Genomic DNA, 16268 nt, shown 5'->3' on the forward strand with positions numbered 1-16268 from the left:
ACATAATTACTTGCAAGTGCCCAATTGTTCTCTGTCCTGAGTTTGGATGCGATCAGACTGTAAATCCGGGCCCACATCTCCTGTATTTGCAAGCGTGAACTGAAGATTCCTGTGATCGAACTGGCATTTGTCAAAGCACAGAGAGAGAAGACTGGCAGTATAGGGGCTCTCATGATTTCTAGCCAAGATATTCCGGTCCAAGAGACAGAGGCTGCCACAGAGAGACAGAAGAGGAGAAGAGTTGCGAGGAAAAGAGACTTGAGAAGGCCCAGGGTGAGGTAAAAAAGGCCGATGATTGGAGTCAAGCTGATTCAGAGTTTAATGACTTCCCCATGGCTGATCCGAGTGCTGACCAGGAGAATGGTGACTTTGTCCCTAACCCAGAAAATAATGATCCCAAACCTTCCAGGCATAAGATTCGAAATAGGAAAGATATCCCTCTAGCATGCGACACCACAATGGTCTCAGAGAAACTGCAGAGATAGCAACAGCTGCCTGGATTGACGGTGGTTTGATAACACCTGATGATGTTCACCTGGTGATAGATCATAACAAAGTAAGGAGAGCTCAGGAGAAACTTGTCAGTAACCCAGAAGAGGAGTTTGATAAGGGGATAAGAGAAAATGGAATCAATTGTTTGTTCTTTGATGGGAGAAGGGATGACACTAAAGTGTTCATGAAAGTTGGAGATTCTGACAAGTTGTTCCCTGCCATGGTGAAGGAGGAACACTACTCCTGCTGCAGTTAACCAGGAGGGAAGTATTTGTGGCATTTCACTCCAGAGAAAGATGACATCAGGAAACCAGCTGAGATAGTGGCAGATAACATTGTGAACTGGCTCAGAGAGAGGAACGTAGACCAGACCCTGCAGGCCATTGGAGGGGACACCACCAACACGAACACAGGGTGGCAAGGGGGGGTCATACAGTGGATAGAGCGGAAGATTGGGAGGAAGCTGGTCTGGATTGTTTGTGACCTCCACACCAACGAGTTGCCACTCAGATATCTGATCCAGGAGCTGGATGGCAAGACTCTTTCAAACAAGAAGGACAAGAAGTCTGCTCCTACGCCTTCGCCCACCACGTCCACGCCCGGTTCATTTTGTAACAACTGTGGTAAGCAGCACGGAACACAGGCGTGTCCAGCTGCTGAGTCTACATGCAACAGTTGTGACCGTAAGGGCCACTGGTCACTCACAGTACGGTACCCAGCCAAACGCGTCCAGTGCAATGTGTGCGGTCGTCTGGGCCACTATGACAAGTGTTGCCCTTCCAACAAACCCAAGGGACAGCGTCGGCGGAAGCTTCAGCTCCCTTCCACCAGAGAGGGCCGCCCACAGTCTTCCAATCAGAAGCATGACGACCCTGGACAACGCTCGAGCCATATTAGGAATGTGTGCTCCCCCCCGCGTCCCAGGACCAAAGTCCCCCAGTACATCAGTGTCATTGTGACCTACTGCAGTGTGTCATCCCGTCTTCAGATGTTGCCCGACACCGGCGCTGATGCTACAGTCATCGGTCCCCAGCATTTGCAATGCTTGGGGCTCTCTCCAAGTGATCTAGGACCGCCCCCCAAGGATCTCCGCTTTATGGCAGATGGTTCACAGATGACCCCGGCCCTGGGTTCACTCCAAGCACAAGTCACCTTTGGCAACAGGTCGTGTCAAGCCTGGATTGATGTGCATAACGGTGTCCCGACTCCTTTGCTGTCCTAAAGACATTGCCAAGAGTTGGCCATCATCTCCCAGGACTTCCCCAAACCTATTCTTGAGGTAAAATACGCCAACAGGGTGCACGAAGGGAGCAGCAACTACCTTGCTGCCGCCCTACCCCTACCTCTGGCCAGTGACACCTCTCCTTCGGTAGTTGTCCCTGCTGCATCACGTCCCCACGTCTTGGCTCGCCTCCACGACAGTCACTGTGGAGCCGAGGCCACCAAACGGCGTGCAAGACAGACTGTGTTCCGGCCTGGCATCGACCCCGACATCTCCAATGCTGTCCAGGTGTGTAAGCCCCGCCACGTACTACAACCCAGCCAGCAGCAGGAACCCTTTATGAGTGACGACAACCCCACCAGCCCCTTGGAGTCTGTGTCCGCCGACTTTTTCTCTGTGTCAGGAAAATCCTTCCTCGTTATCGTCGACCGTCTCTCTGGTTGGCCGGTTGTCATCAAGTGTGGTAATGACACGACGTCTGCCGCCACCATCAGCAAGTTCCGCCACTACTTCCGTGACGTGGGCGTTCCTGTACGCCTGCGAACCGACGGAGGGCCTCAGTTCACAAGCCGGGACTTTGCTGTGTTCCTCGACCGATGGGGAGTCCGGCATGTGTTGTCATCGCCCCATTACCCGCAGTCCAACGGCCACGCTGAGGCTGCTGTCAAATCCCTGAAGCACCTCATCCTTAAGGTGGCCCCTTCTGGGAACATTGACTGCGAGGCCTTCGACCGGGGTCTTCTTGAACTCCGCAACACACCTAACTACACCGGACGCTCCCCTGCCCAGGTTTTGTATGGACGCCCCCTTCGTTCTTGTGTCCCTGCTCACCCTCAATCCTTCTCCAAGGAGTGGCAGGCCAAGACAGAGGATTGTGATCGCCGAGCCGCCGAACGTGTTCAGGACGTCGTCGCCCGCTACAACGACCACGCCCGTTCTCTCCCCAGGTTGAGTGTCGGCACCCAAGTCCGTGTTCAGGACCCGACCTCCCTACGTTGGGACAAAGTAGGCGTAGTCATGGGTCTCGGTAGGTCACGGGACTACCAGGTGCGGTTACCCAGTGGTCGTGTGTGGTGGAGGAACTGCCGTTTTCTCCGCCCCGTAACAATGCCTTCTGCTGACCCCGCCACCAGTGTTGAGTCCCATACCCTTCCCAGTGATCTAGTCCCTCGACGCTCAGAACGGATCCAAAAGAAAAGGTCCGCTCAAGACTTTGCTATGAGCGTATAGGGGGGAGGGAGGTGTATGTATATTCTGTATGCTGTATTTATATTATGCTATGTATATTATGTATGTGCTCCATTTATATATATTATTTATTCAGCCTAGCTAGCAGCGTGTGGCAATGTTATTACCATGTCCCACATGCTTAATTAATGTGCCTGGCGACGTATGGAAGCTGTTAATGTCTCACTTGCCATACGTCGTCTATAGAGCAGTTGACAAGCAGACAGGTTGAGGAGCGGTACTTCCCTTGTGTACATATCTCTTATCCAGTAAATAGAACCTACAAAATCTATACAGGTGTTTGTGTTCGCTCCTGTATATTGAACTTATTACCCAGAACATGAACAATTATATGTCTTATTTGTGTCACTTATGTTACTTTTATATTATTTGTAATTCGTAACCCATTCCCCAAATATGTAACTGTATATTTTCAGCCTTCTGGCTGCCAAGCTCTTTCAATAAACCGTTAATTATTATTATTATTATTATTACAACCAATCTCCCTGCTTACCTACCAGCCCGCTTTCCCACTCACTTAGTAGAAGAATTTGAAGTAGCAAAACGTCTGAACAAACTAAAGTTAAAACGCTCCACCACCCCCATTGACTTACCAATGAAACTCTTAAAGGAGTTCTCCCTGGAGCTTGCTAAACCCCTCTGCTCCATCATCAATGCTTCTCTTAGTCAAGCCAGATGCTCAGCTGACTGGAAGACTTCTTATGTGTCACCAGTGCCCAAGTCAGCCAGCCCACAATCCTTAACCCTTTAGGTGCGTAATTAAATTTCGCGCCGGTTCCTGAAAAGTGTCAATTATCCTGCCAAAAATGAATTTCATATAATCACATTTTCTATATGTTTTTCCTAGAGAACTTTTAGTATATTTTCCAAATCTGGAACAAAAATTCACATATGTGTGCAAATTTTAGAGAAAAAATGACATTTATACCCAAAAATGCAGGAAATTGGTATAAATCAATGTCTGGTATATGGCAAATAAATTTAATCAATTTGGTTACTAAACAGCAAATTTAGATATGTATTACATATTCAGATAATATCAAACAAAATAGTACAAAAATAAGCTATATTGCATTCAGGAAATACTCCTATACCTCAATACATAATATGTCCGCATGTCGTCTCATTTGGGGAAGTTTTTTCAAGGCCGTGGGATATCCCCGCTTGTCGCATTTAATTAATATAATATTTTGGGCGGGTTTACCCGCATGCCGCACCCAAAGGGTTAAGTCAGCTACGACCCATTGCAATCACCCCGATACCCAGCTTAATCTGTGAAAGTTTTGTGTTCAACTGGGCTTATGCTGATATTGCAGGAGCCGTAGATCCTCAGCAATTTGGTAATATGAAAACTTCCTCCACCACTCACAGTCTTGTTAGCTTTTTCTACTACATATACCGCCATCTGGAGAAACGAAAAACGTCTGTAGCTGTCGCCTTCATTGATTTCACTAAGGCATTTGACCTAGTCGACCACAATTTAATCATCAACAAAGCTATCGATCTCGGGTTTCGAAGAAGTCAGTCTTATACCATGGCTTACAGACTTCCTCAGTAACTGATGCCAAGCTGTACGCTTCTGTGGGGCTGTCTCCACCTTTCAATCACTCACCTGGGGTGGGCATCCCCCAAGGCACCAAGATGGGACCACTATGCTTCCTTATGCTTATGAATGATGCCCTAAGAGAAACCCCTGCTCGCTGGAAATATGTCGACAACTCCACCATTTGGATCAGCGTCAACAATTCTGCCCCCGACTATACCGCCCTTCAGGATTTACGGAAGTCTCCAAAACTGGGCCACCAACAACCATATCAAGACCATGGTTATGCACATCAATTTCTCCTCCGACGTTGTCCCACCCCCTTCCAGTACTTTAGGTCCCAACACACTCCAGGTTGTAGATTCCACTAAGCTCCTCGGCGTCACCATAGACAACAAACTAAATTGGAAACCCCACGTCAGTGAAGTTGTCAAATCCTCCAGTTTCCGTCTCCACCTCCTTCGCCGACTCAAGTCCCTCGGAGTTCCTGCATTGAGCTCCTCAGTGTTTACTCAACATTCATACTTCCCAAGCTCACCTATCCCTCCCCCACCTGGTCTTCTTCCCTAAATGCCACACAACGTAAACACCTAGAAAAAGTGCAAAAGAGGGCATGCAAGATTATTCTCTCCCCTTCCTACTCCACATATCAAGAAGCGCTCAACACACTGACCCTCTCGGCTCTCACTCATCATCACCACGACCTCATCTGCAAATTTGGTTAGAAGTTTCTGCACCATCCTCGACACCGGCTCCTACTACCACCTGAGATCCCTCGCACCCGAGAATTGCTGTTCGACACCACAACCACATCCAGCCCATACGAGCACAAACTGATCGCTATAAAAATAGCCGTCCCAACCATTGCAAAAAATTAAAAAAATTATCAATAACTTGTAATCAACCAGTGTATTCACTCCCAGTCAATCTTACTTTTTGCACTGTCACTATGTTGAAATGCCCTGTAGTCTGAGCTTCTCCCCACCTAGTTATTATATATCATATTTGTATCACTTATGTTACTTGTATATTATTTGTAAATCAAGAGACCCATTCCCCAATTATGTAACTGTATATTTTCAGCCTTCTGGCTGCCATGCACTTTCAATAAACAGTAATTATAAATTATTTTTATTATTACATGTTCCAACACCACTCACACACCCCCCAACAAGGGAATTAAGACAGCAAGCATGAGGAGTGAGGGTCTTACTGTATGACACATCTGTGTGTGTGTGTGTGACTGCATGGTAGCGAGTTAAATATCAGCTGTTGAGGAGCGCTTGGCAACACTCATTTCCACACCATCTCTCTAATTACCCACACCCTTCTGCTTTCCCACTCATTATTTTAAAATGTTATATAACATAATGTTGAAGGGATACAACTTTGCTCATTTATACTTACAGTGATCCGTCGATTAACGAAATTTCAGTTAACAAATTACCTTCCATAATATTCATCACTCCGGTTAACGAATTCCTTATGAAATTTTCCCAACATATTTTCGCCTGCTCACCAGCTGTAGTATTAGTCCGCCAATACAGTACAGTAGTCAGTTTTAGGGCTTAAATTCGTTACCATTTGAGTAAATATCAAGAAGGTTGTACTATTCAATAATTTTCCAAGTCTTATATTAAAGTTTTTAGTCATTTTAACAATTATTTAACATAATTGAAGTACAGGGAACTAGTTTTTAGCGCGCCAAACAGCCGCTCAACACACCCAAAATGGCGTCAGTGTGTGTCCCTGCTCAGTGGAGGAAGCTTCTTGCTTGAGACTCTTTTGGACATAACTATTTTTACATTTTTACAGTACAATTATTGGTCATTCTGAAGTTTATTTTATATATTGACAATATATAATGCAGTGCAGTGTTGATTCAAAGAAAACAATCTTGAATTACACCAAGTGAACTAAAATTTTATGGGTGGAATGGCGGCATGGGGTGACTTCTCTTCCACCCCAATGCCTTCTCTTTTCCCTTCTCCTCCACCCCCATTCTAATTCCCATCATCATCATCATCAACCAGGAGCCTTCTACATGCACACCTCAAAGTAAGTGTACTTTACTGCATTTATTTTTAGTTTGTATGTAATTTTCGGTGAGCTGGAACCAATTACCAAAAATCCCATTGAAACAATGGTTTCGGTTAACGAACGACCTTCTGGAACGAATTGTGTTCGTTAACCGAGGGACCACTGTATACTTATCACAATCTACGTAAAAATACTTAAGGTTTCGTGTTTATTCAGGCCATCTTCATGTCATGAGATCCACTAGTACCCCACCCAAGAAAGGGTGACCTGACATTTCATCAGTAGGTCAGTAATATGAGACCACTAATCCCCCACCTTATCTCCACCTGTCATTACATCAAGTCAGGTCAGTTACAAGACCAAATAATCCCCTATAGCTCTATGGGAGTGGAAAATAACAGTCTTTGCTGTAACACACAGCTTCATTCATGCCCATATTCAAAATATTTTTAATTTCTAAACATATTTATTTAAAAAACTTTTAGATAAATTATTCTGGAGTATTAAAGAAATGGATATTTAAAAAACTTTTAGATAAATTATTCTGGAGTATTAAAGAAATGGAGCTTCTAACTTAAATAAACTGCATTTATGGACTCTGGTAGTTTAGATTCAAGGAAAACATCCCAAGCACCCAGAAATGTTCAGGGGAAGTGGGCTAGTGTACATCTGTGTAAGATGCCTAGTTCAGACACTCAGAAACTTTTCCCAGTAACTGCAAAAGATTCTGGGGATAAGAAATTTTCCGGGTTTGATAAAGTCGTCTGGTTACCTGCAAATCTCTCATCCCTGTAAGTGCTCTGCACCAATTGTTCTGGCTAACGGGGATAACAATGTGTAGTCTTTTTCTTTTCTATTTTTAATTTTATTTTACTGGGATTTTTTTTTTGGGGGTAGTTATTTTTCAATGATGTTTTAATAACCCAGCACCAAATGAACCTAAATAATATGGGAATTAAGGTCAATTGCACACTTATTATAAAGGGATAGCGAGCTGTCGAGCAGTAGGTGGTAGAGTTATCCTCCCTCCCCCTCTGTCACCTTGTTTAAAATACTTCATACAGTATAATGATAAAAACACCCAAGGAAAAAATTAACGAAATTGAACGAATACTTCTGATGGTAGTGCAGTTCTCAGAAATTTCCCAAAATTTTCTTATAGCCTTGCAGATAGCTGAATTTTTATTGATAATCATGAATAAAGGGTCACTAACAAATAATTTTTGGTATGTATAAAATTATGACTGTACTGCATGCATTTTACCTCATTATTGGTTCATTATGATAATGCACACCAAAAAGTGTCATTAAATGTTTTTTGCATTGTAAGACATTTTTGGAAAAAATTTTCACAAGAAAATATTTCAACTTTTATAATGGGAGTCTATGGGAAAATGGGACCCAATTTATGAAACGTTTCTCAGGAATGGAACCGTTTCATAAATTGGAGAATGCCTGTTATTAGAAAATATAGAATATGATATGAGAAAATTTACTTTATCAAAAGATGACAAGTCTCACAAGACCCAAGCTTCAGCCTCTTCATAAGGAATATATTTTGCCAAGACAACACTGCCTGCCCCTACTACTCTTAGATGCCACTTACAACAGGCATATATCTCAAGGTTCTAATCTTAATAACTTAACTCCCAAAAACCCAATCTACAACAAATACAATACAGAGCTTAAATTACATTCAATCAACTTATAACTTCTACTGCCATCACTCAAACAATAAAACATCATGTACATACCATAGAGAGACTCTGAGCAGGTCCCAGAAACCACAAAATCTGCAGGTTCACATGGGCAACCAATCAGGTCAAGAGCACAGATGTATGGTTCTTTAGTGTTTGGATGCAACCCTGCAATAACAGGCTCCACGAAATAAGGGCCAAACCTCCTCTCATAGAGCAGATTTTGGACCATCGCCATCAAAGTCTGGGGCTTCATACGACGTCCCTCTCTGGAAAAATAAATAATACAGTAATTCAAGTTCAACACTGCCAATAACTGAAAATTTCCTAAATACAAAATCCTTTTGGTTTGATCTTTGTGGTAAATATCTATCAAATTAGTTTCTATAACCCATTTCCACACACATCAAGTGATCTGCGCAAAACAAAACCTCAAAAAAAAACTTGGGTCATTGCATTAATTCAAGTGTGAAACCCAATACATGTATAAGTTAAATAAAATTGCTATAAATGGATAAGTTGTCGGTTCTGAGTAAATACAAGAAATACACTGTCACATTTGTACAGTGATACGGTAAATATAATTTGTAATAAAAGTTTCAAGTCCTGCTATAATTGTCAAGATAAGTATATTTCTCTTGAAACAGGGCCGCCATTTGTAATGACGTTCTCCAACAAACTCACCGCTGCAGTCGGAGGTAGTACAAAGGATGGCCTCTTCAGACCATTGCCACGTTCAGGTAAGTTTTAAGTGTGTTTTTTTTTATGGTCTAATTCATGGACAATTTGTAAGTGAAGAAATGTGCCATGAAGAGCAGCTTATGAACACAAAAAAATCTCATGTTCACACCAGTTCAGCTGTCATATATTCTTACCTGGTACACTTTCTCTCTTTTTTTCAAGTGCATTTACAGAGTACAGTCGGCCCTTCACATACGCGGGTTTAGCGTACACGGATTCGCAAATACGCGGATTGCCCCCCCGGAGGAATATTCTGTACATTGAAGTAATTGAAGTACAGTGAGTTCTGCTATAACGCGTGTTTTGACAACGCGAATTGGCTCTAACGCGATTTATGAAGAGAGGAACGATATTTGTATAACACGAACGCTTGTTTGCTGTAACGCAATTTTTGCTCACTATTTCTCCAATTTTGTGGTATTAACTGTGAATATGGTAAAGAAGAATATCTCCAAGAAGCGTTCTGGTGATCGCATTCCCGGTGATGATCGTAAAAGAAAGGCTATAACCCTTGAAGAGAAGCTCGATGTTATCAACCTCAAAATCACCCTTCTCCCCCATCAAGTTATATTCATATTTTTTCAAGGTAAAGTGTTACATTTACTGTATGATTTCATTATCAGATATGAATGTAACATTTATTTAGACTGTGCTATCCTTTGTGTTAGGCTAACTACTAAATTTTTTTCGATTTCGAGTAGTAATCTGCACCTAACCCTATTTTCTCCATAAGCCGTTATTTCTATTACGCAAATTTCTATAACACGATGTTTTACAAGAACACACCTATATCGTTATAGCAAAACTGACTGTACATTCAAATCGCGCGCGGCACCGCACACCGCCCCGCCACCCCACACACACACACACACACACGTCACGCCTCCCCGCGCTCCCTCACTCAGTCAGTCTCGCTGTAACCACGCTTGTGTTGACATCAGCATTGTAGGTCGACCCTGATTTTTTTACCAAAAAATCGTTAATTTGTGATATTCCTTGTTTATAGGTCGACCCAAGTTTTTGAGGATATTGGAACAACAAAACCTTCAGTAAAAACACTCTACGTCCTATAAACTGAGGCTCGCCGTGCCTGAAACACAGAGTGCCGCAGGCAAATTGTTTACCATTTATTATTACGACACTTTACACTGAAACGCGAGTAGTTTCAACAAAAATATTGTATATTTCCATTCAAGTATTTATTCAAGTCAATTAGGAGGGAATATTATTGTAATACAACAGTTTTTATAACTGAAAACCAGTACTGTACACTAATGTACAACAATTTTTATCTCTTGAGCAAAATATATGACGTTTATATTCAAATTATTGGCTGTCTTGCAAGGATTCCAGCAATGAAAATTATAATCTCCTAACTTTAGTCTGAGATATTATATGAGATAAAAACTGTAAGCCTAAATAAACCCCTGGCTAAGCAGATGGGGGAGGGAGGGAGGGAGGGAGGGAGGGGTGGGGGGGCAGGGGGGGTTGAGGTGATATGTTTGACAGTTTGAGCCGAAGGTCTCTGTGTGTTTATTTAACAGTCCTACTACGCTTCTCCCATTTTAAAATGCCAGTGAAATGACCTAGGAGAATATAATTAACATTGCTGGGATTCTTGTAAGACACTGATTAATCTGAATAGCAACATGCTCTAATTTGCACTAGACAACAATTTTAGTACCGTAATGAAATTAGTACATGTACACTCCAGCTCTGCACTAAGGTCATTTATTTCTTTTAGTACGGTGTGTGCATGTAAATGGATGAAAATAAATGAAGAAATTTATGTAAATCTACCCAAAAATACAGTTGAAAACTTTATACTGTATTTAAAATGTACTACACAGTATTGTACACTAATGTACTACATTTTTATATCTTGAGCAAAATATATGACGTTTATATTCAAATTATTGGCTGTCTTGCAAGGATTCCAGCAATGCAAATTATAATCTCCTAACTTTAGTCTGAGATATTATATAAAATAAACACCTTAAAGAATAAAGTTATCACCAATCTTTTGTCTGGGAACACAAGGAGGGAGGTAGCCAGCGAGCATAGGGGGGGGGGAGGTGAGGTGACAGAGTGTGGTGTTTGTTTATTTATTTGAGATAAGATGTGACAGTTGGCGCAGAAAGCCTACGTGTTTATTTATCATTACTTAAGAGTGACTAAGCTCTTATAATTTGCCACCCAAACGTCCTGGGTGAATATAACTTACATCGCTGGGATTCTTGTAAGATAGTGATTTATGTCATGGTATTGGAGTGGATCCGTGGTAGTAGGAGTGGATTATATTATATAAAGATGATGATATGTCGTATTTCTTATTTCTTACCGTAGAGTTCGATACCTTCACACTGGTTACTTACAGGAGATTATGGCGTATCTACGTAGAAGTTCACTCCACCACTCGACATTCCATGATTTATACTTGATAAATGATGATTTAATGAATTCATTTAATTGTCAACATCCATCTAAGTTATTGGTTATACTATGTCATAACCAATCAGTCATTACCTTTAGTAATAATAAGATAGGATCACAGATACGGGCAGATAATTGAACTTACATTTATTTGTCAAGCTTCCATACAATGATTTACAATTTGCATGGATATATGATTCACTCACGTTCACGCTGTAATAAAATTAATCTTCTAAAACAGGGAATTTCCAACTTGGGGACACATGTGATTACTCTACTGTGGTATGACTTAACAGAGCCTTAATTCTTCAAGTGATACATTTACTGCCAGCCTGGATTGCTTTTGTTGCAACCAGGCTTCATCACAAGAACTTCTTCCCACGGCCATAACAACAAAAAGGTACTCTTGGGTTACCACACATAGTCTCGCGTCACTGACAGTCACTGGACGGTTGTCGCGACAAGTAGAACTGGTAAGCGTGACTTGAATTAACCATTAGGTGCAATAGACCAGCCTGGATTGCTTTTGTCGCAACCAGACTTCCACACGTGATATTTCCACGGGGATAACAAACCTAGGTTAACACACTTAGTCTCGTGTCGATCACGGTCACGGTAGACGGGTGTCGTGCAGAACTCTGTAAGCGTGAATTAATTAACCATTTACTGTAGGTTTGATAGGCCAGCCTGGATTGCTCGTCGCAACCAGACTTCCACACGTGATATTTCCACGGGGATAACAAACCTAGGTTAACACGCTTAGTCTCGTGTCGATCACGGTCACGGTAGACGGGTGTCGTGCAGGAGAACTCTGTAAGCGTGAATTAATTAACCATTTACTGTAGGTTTGACAGGCCAGCCTGGATTGCTCGTCGCAACCAGGCATCCACACGTGATATTTCCACGGGGATAACAACCTAGGTTAACACACTTAGTCTCGTGTCGACGACGGTTCACAGGACGGAGTGGCGGTGGAGGACTCTGTGTGGTGTGGTGTCCCGCCCCCTTTCAGGAGGGAGAGAGTCAAGACAACGTCTTAACTAACCCATGGCTCAAGGGATACTACTCAAAATGAGGTTTTTGGGTGTGAAGCGATGAACAGTACAACACTGTTTCACTGCCCACCCCCCTAAAGGCTGGCTAACATACACTAATTGAAAAATACATGTCCCAGTTATGCCTCGCCGGGCGTCTTATCTCTGGTAAAACAAACTTTGGAGTTGGTTGCGTGGGTAAGCCTAACGCAACCCATGACAATTTATTTGAATACCTGTATAAACAATCTATATTTGCAATAGACATAACAATTTAAGTACCGTAATCATTTAGTACATGTACAGTACAGGTTTGTTCCACGGTAAAATCTTTTGAACAACGAAAGAAAGCGAAAGTCATTGTTTTCGTCATGATTTTATCCCACTTTCCACTGTAATACGTACGTCATTTCAGCAAAAATATTACATTTCCATATTTATTTCTGAGAATATATTCATTCAGTCACAGTTAAGGTAAAATATACTTGTGATGTAATATTTTAATGAAAATACCCAGTATTTAGAAATACAGTATCATAGTTTTCTTTTGTTTCAAATTTAATTAACAAAGATTGATGTTTCAATTGTAATGAACAAAAATTTATGTACAGTATTTATAAACTTTAAAAAATGAATACTTTGTTTTACATCGTCCTGTGCATACCATACCATGCACTTGGCTACTTTGGGCTTGCTATGATGACGCAAGAGATCTGCCCTGGCAACTGTACCGACACTCACAGCTGGTGGTGCGTTGTGTGTCGTTTCCATTGTTTACTGGTAGTTACTGGTAAATATTTTTCAACTATTACCCGTTTAGAGGTCGACCCCCAATTTTTTGCCAAATAATTTGGTCTTAAAAACTCGAACTACACACAGGTATATACGGTAAATAAGGACATTGGGGGGCCAGGGGTTTTTTAGGGGGGAGCAGCAAAAGTACGCGGATATTTAACATTCACGGGTATTTCTGTTGCCTAACCCCCACGTATGTTAAGGGCCGTCTGTATATCAGTACTAGATGTTGATACGAGTCAATTTAGAAATACAGGTGCTCCTCGACTTACAACTGGGTTAGGGACCCAAATCCAGGTCGTAAGTCTGAATGGTCTTAAGTCCGACATAAAAAAAAAAAAAAAAAATCTACAATGAAATACAGTACAGTAAAAGTAATAAATAATGAGGAATGCATACAGTGTGACTGAGCACTTACCTTTAATGTAGTCAGCTGAATGCACACGGGCCCCCCATAATTTTCTAATTACAGTCATGAGCCGGTTAACGTCCGACCGAACAACGTCCGATCGCATATACGTCAGTGGCTCCCTCCCCCACCAAAGAAAAAAAAAAAAAAACACTTCCGTGACGCCTGCTGGACCACCACTCCACGACCCCCTGACGGAGACACGATGATCCTCCCCATACTGGTCAGATATTATGTGTTAAAGGAATATGCTTCCTTAGACTTTTTTTAAGCATTTGCCTTCAGGTGAAATGTTAACCTATATCTATTGAGGAAAAAATCTTTCACCTACAAATTGACAATAACACATTTGCTGTAATCAGACATATCTAGTTGCCTCAACAATTGCAACCCCAGTTGCAATTGGGGTTGCAATTTCAAATTCTGTGGCATTACTAAAGTGAAGTCTCTGGTGTACTCTAAGATTAAGAGAGAAAACGGAGGACTCAGGAATCCTGATGTGAGAGAAAACGGACTCGTATGACGGGGGACCAAATAAAAAAGCATAGCTACATGTTTTGTGGACTACAGTATTAAGCGTACCCTTTTCATCACTTTGTAATAAACCTAGCCATGCCTATGTGTGTTTATGATATTTACCATAACATTATATATATATTTAGTGGGTCTAAATGGTCGTAAAATGGGAAACTAGGGGTTGGGTCTTGGGTGCCTGAGCCAATTAGAATAAATCCCAAAGGTTCTGTACTTTTGTTATCGGCGGGGTCCCAATTAGGCGCGATAACCATGGGATGACTGTACTGTACTGTATATTAGGGTGTGTCATAGGAGGGAAGATCAGCTAAAACTAATGGCCCATCACTTTTTTGGTAGATTTTAGTGTATATAAACAGAAAATAATTTCAGTTTCAATGTTTTGCAACCTTTTGCTAGGTAAATTTTAGCGTGAAATTTATCGAAAATCTAACGTACAGCTGCATTAGTGCATTACAATTAAATAGTGAACATTGCTTTCTGACTTCATTCTTTAACAACCCAACTAACAATATTTTTTTCTGTTTCAGATTCTGATGCATTTATAAGTTGATAATATTTGCGATGGCCGCTTGTGTCAGGACGAGGAACCAAAAATCCAGCCATCTCAGTCACTATCTTGGGTCTGGGAGAGAGCTCCTGAAGTCGGGGTTGCCTACATTGAGAGATGCTTTAAGATACGGTGTTTTAATCAGTGAAAAGAAACAATGAACTTACACAAACAAAGACATTGCCAGTGATATGACCAAAGCTGTCTTGGCACAGTACACTCTGGTTAACGCTCAGTTCAAGCATCCAGTCATAACAAGTCAGAAGAAGATTAGTGAGAGACTGCTAGCCAGTTGGGAAAAGGCAAGAGATATCTCTCTTGGGAGAGGAAAACTTGCAGTTAAGGACAGCTTTGCCAAGCAACTGGACCAGTTATTTGACATAATTACTTGCAAGTGCCCAATTGTTCTCTGTCCTGAGATTGGATGCGATCGTGACTGCAAATCCGAGGCCCACATCTCCTGTATTTGCAAGCGTGAACTGAAGATTCCTGTGATCGAACTGGCATTCGTCAAAGCACAGATCTCCTGTATTTGCAAGCGTGAACTGAAGATTCCTGTGATCGAACTGGCATTTGTCAAAAGCACAGAGAGAGAAGACTGGCAGTATAAGGGCTCTCATGATTTCTAGCCAAGATATTCCGGAGTCCAAGAGACAGGAGGCTGCCACAGAGAGACAGAAGAGGAGAAGAGTTGCGAGGAAAAGAGACTTGAGAAGGCCCAGGGTGAGGTAAAAAAGGCCGATGATTGGAGTCAAGCTGATTCAGAGTTTAATTACTTCCCCATGGCTGATCCGAGTGCTGACCAGGAGAATGGTGACTTTGTCCTAACTTGAAAATAATGATCTGACCTTCCGAAACTTAAGATTCGGAAATAGGAAGATATCGAGCATAGCTCTGGCCAGCATGCGACACCACACTGGTCTCAGAGAAACTGCAGAGATAGCAACAGCTGCCTGGATTCACGGTGGTTTGATAACACCTGATGATGTTCACCTGGTGATAGATCATAACAAAGTAAGGAGAGCTCAGGAGAAACTTGTCAGTAACCTAGAAGAGGAGTTTGATAAGGGGATAAAAGAAAATGGAATCAATTGTTTGTTCTTTGATGGGAGAAGGGATGACACTAAAGTGTTCATGAAAGTTGGAGATTCTGACAAGTTGTTCCTGCCATGGTGAAGGAGGAACACTACTCCTGCTGCAGTGAACCAGGAGGGAAGTATTTGTGGCATTTCACTCCAGAGAAAGATGACATCAGGAAACCAGCTGAGATAGTGGCAGATAACATTGTGAACTGGCTCAGAGAGAGGAACGTAGACCAGACCCTGCAGGCCATTGGAGGGGACAGCACCAACACGAACACAGGGTGGCAAGGGGGGGTCATACAGTGGATAGAGCGGAAGATTGGGAGGAAGCTGGTCTGGATTGTTTGTGACCTCCACACCAACGAGTTGCCACTCAGACATCTGATCCAGGAGCTGGATAGCAAGACTCTTTCAAACAACAGATGGTCTGGTCCTCTTGGCAAGATGC

At 42.2% G+C, this 16268-nt stretch overlaps 1 protein-coding gene across 1 annotated transcript; it reads right to left on the reverse strand.

The window, feature by feature from the left end:
• Positions 1-344: 344 nt before the first annotated feature.
• On the reverse strand, positions 345-8511 carry LOC121878805 (proteasome subunit beta type-3-like; the record flags this gene model as incomplete). The annotated part of the gene is made up of 2 exons (XM_042385226.1): positions 345-395; positions 8226-8511. Coding segments are annotated over 2 exons (337 nt in total), but the record flags the coding sequence as incomplete, so codon positions are not given.
• Positions 8512-16268: the final 7757 nt, after the last annotated feature.

This window comes from Homarus americanus, unplaced genomic scaffold (assembly GCF_018991925.1).
Source record: "Homarus americanus isolate GMGI-L3 unplaced genomic scaffold, GMGI_Hamer_2.0 scaffold10220, whole genome shotgun sequence".
Lineage (NCBI taxonomy): Eukaryota > Metazoa > Arthropoda > Malacostraca > Decapoda > Nephropidae > Homarus > Homarus americanus.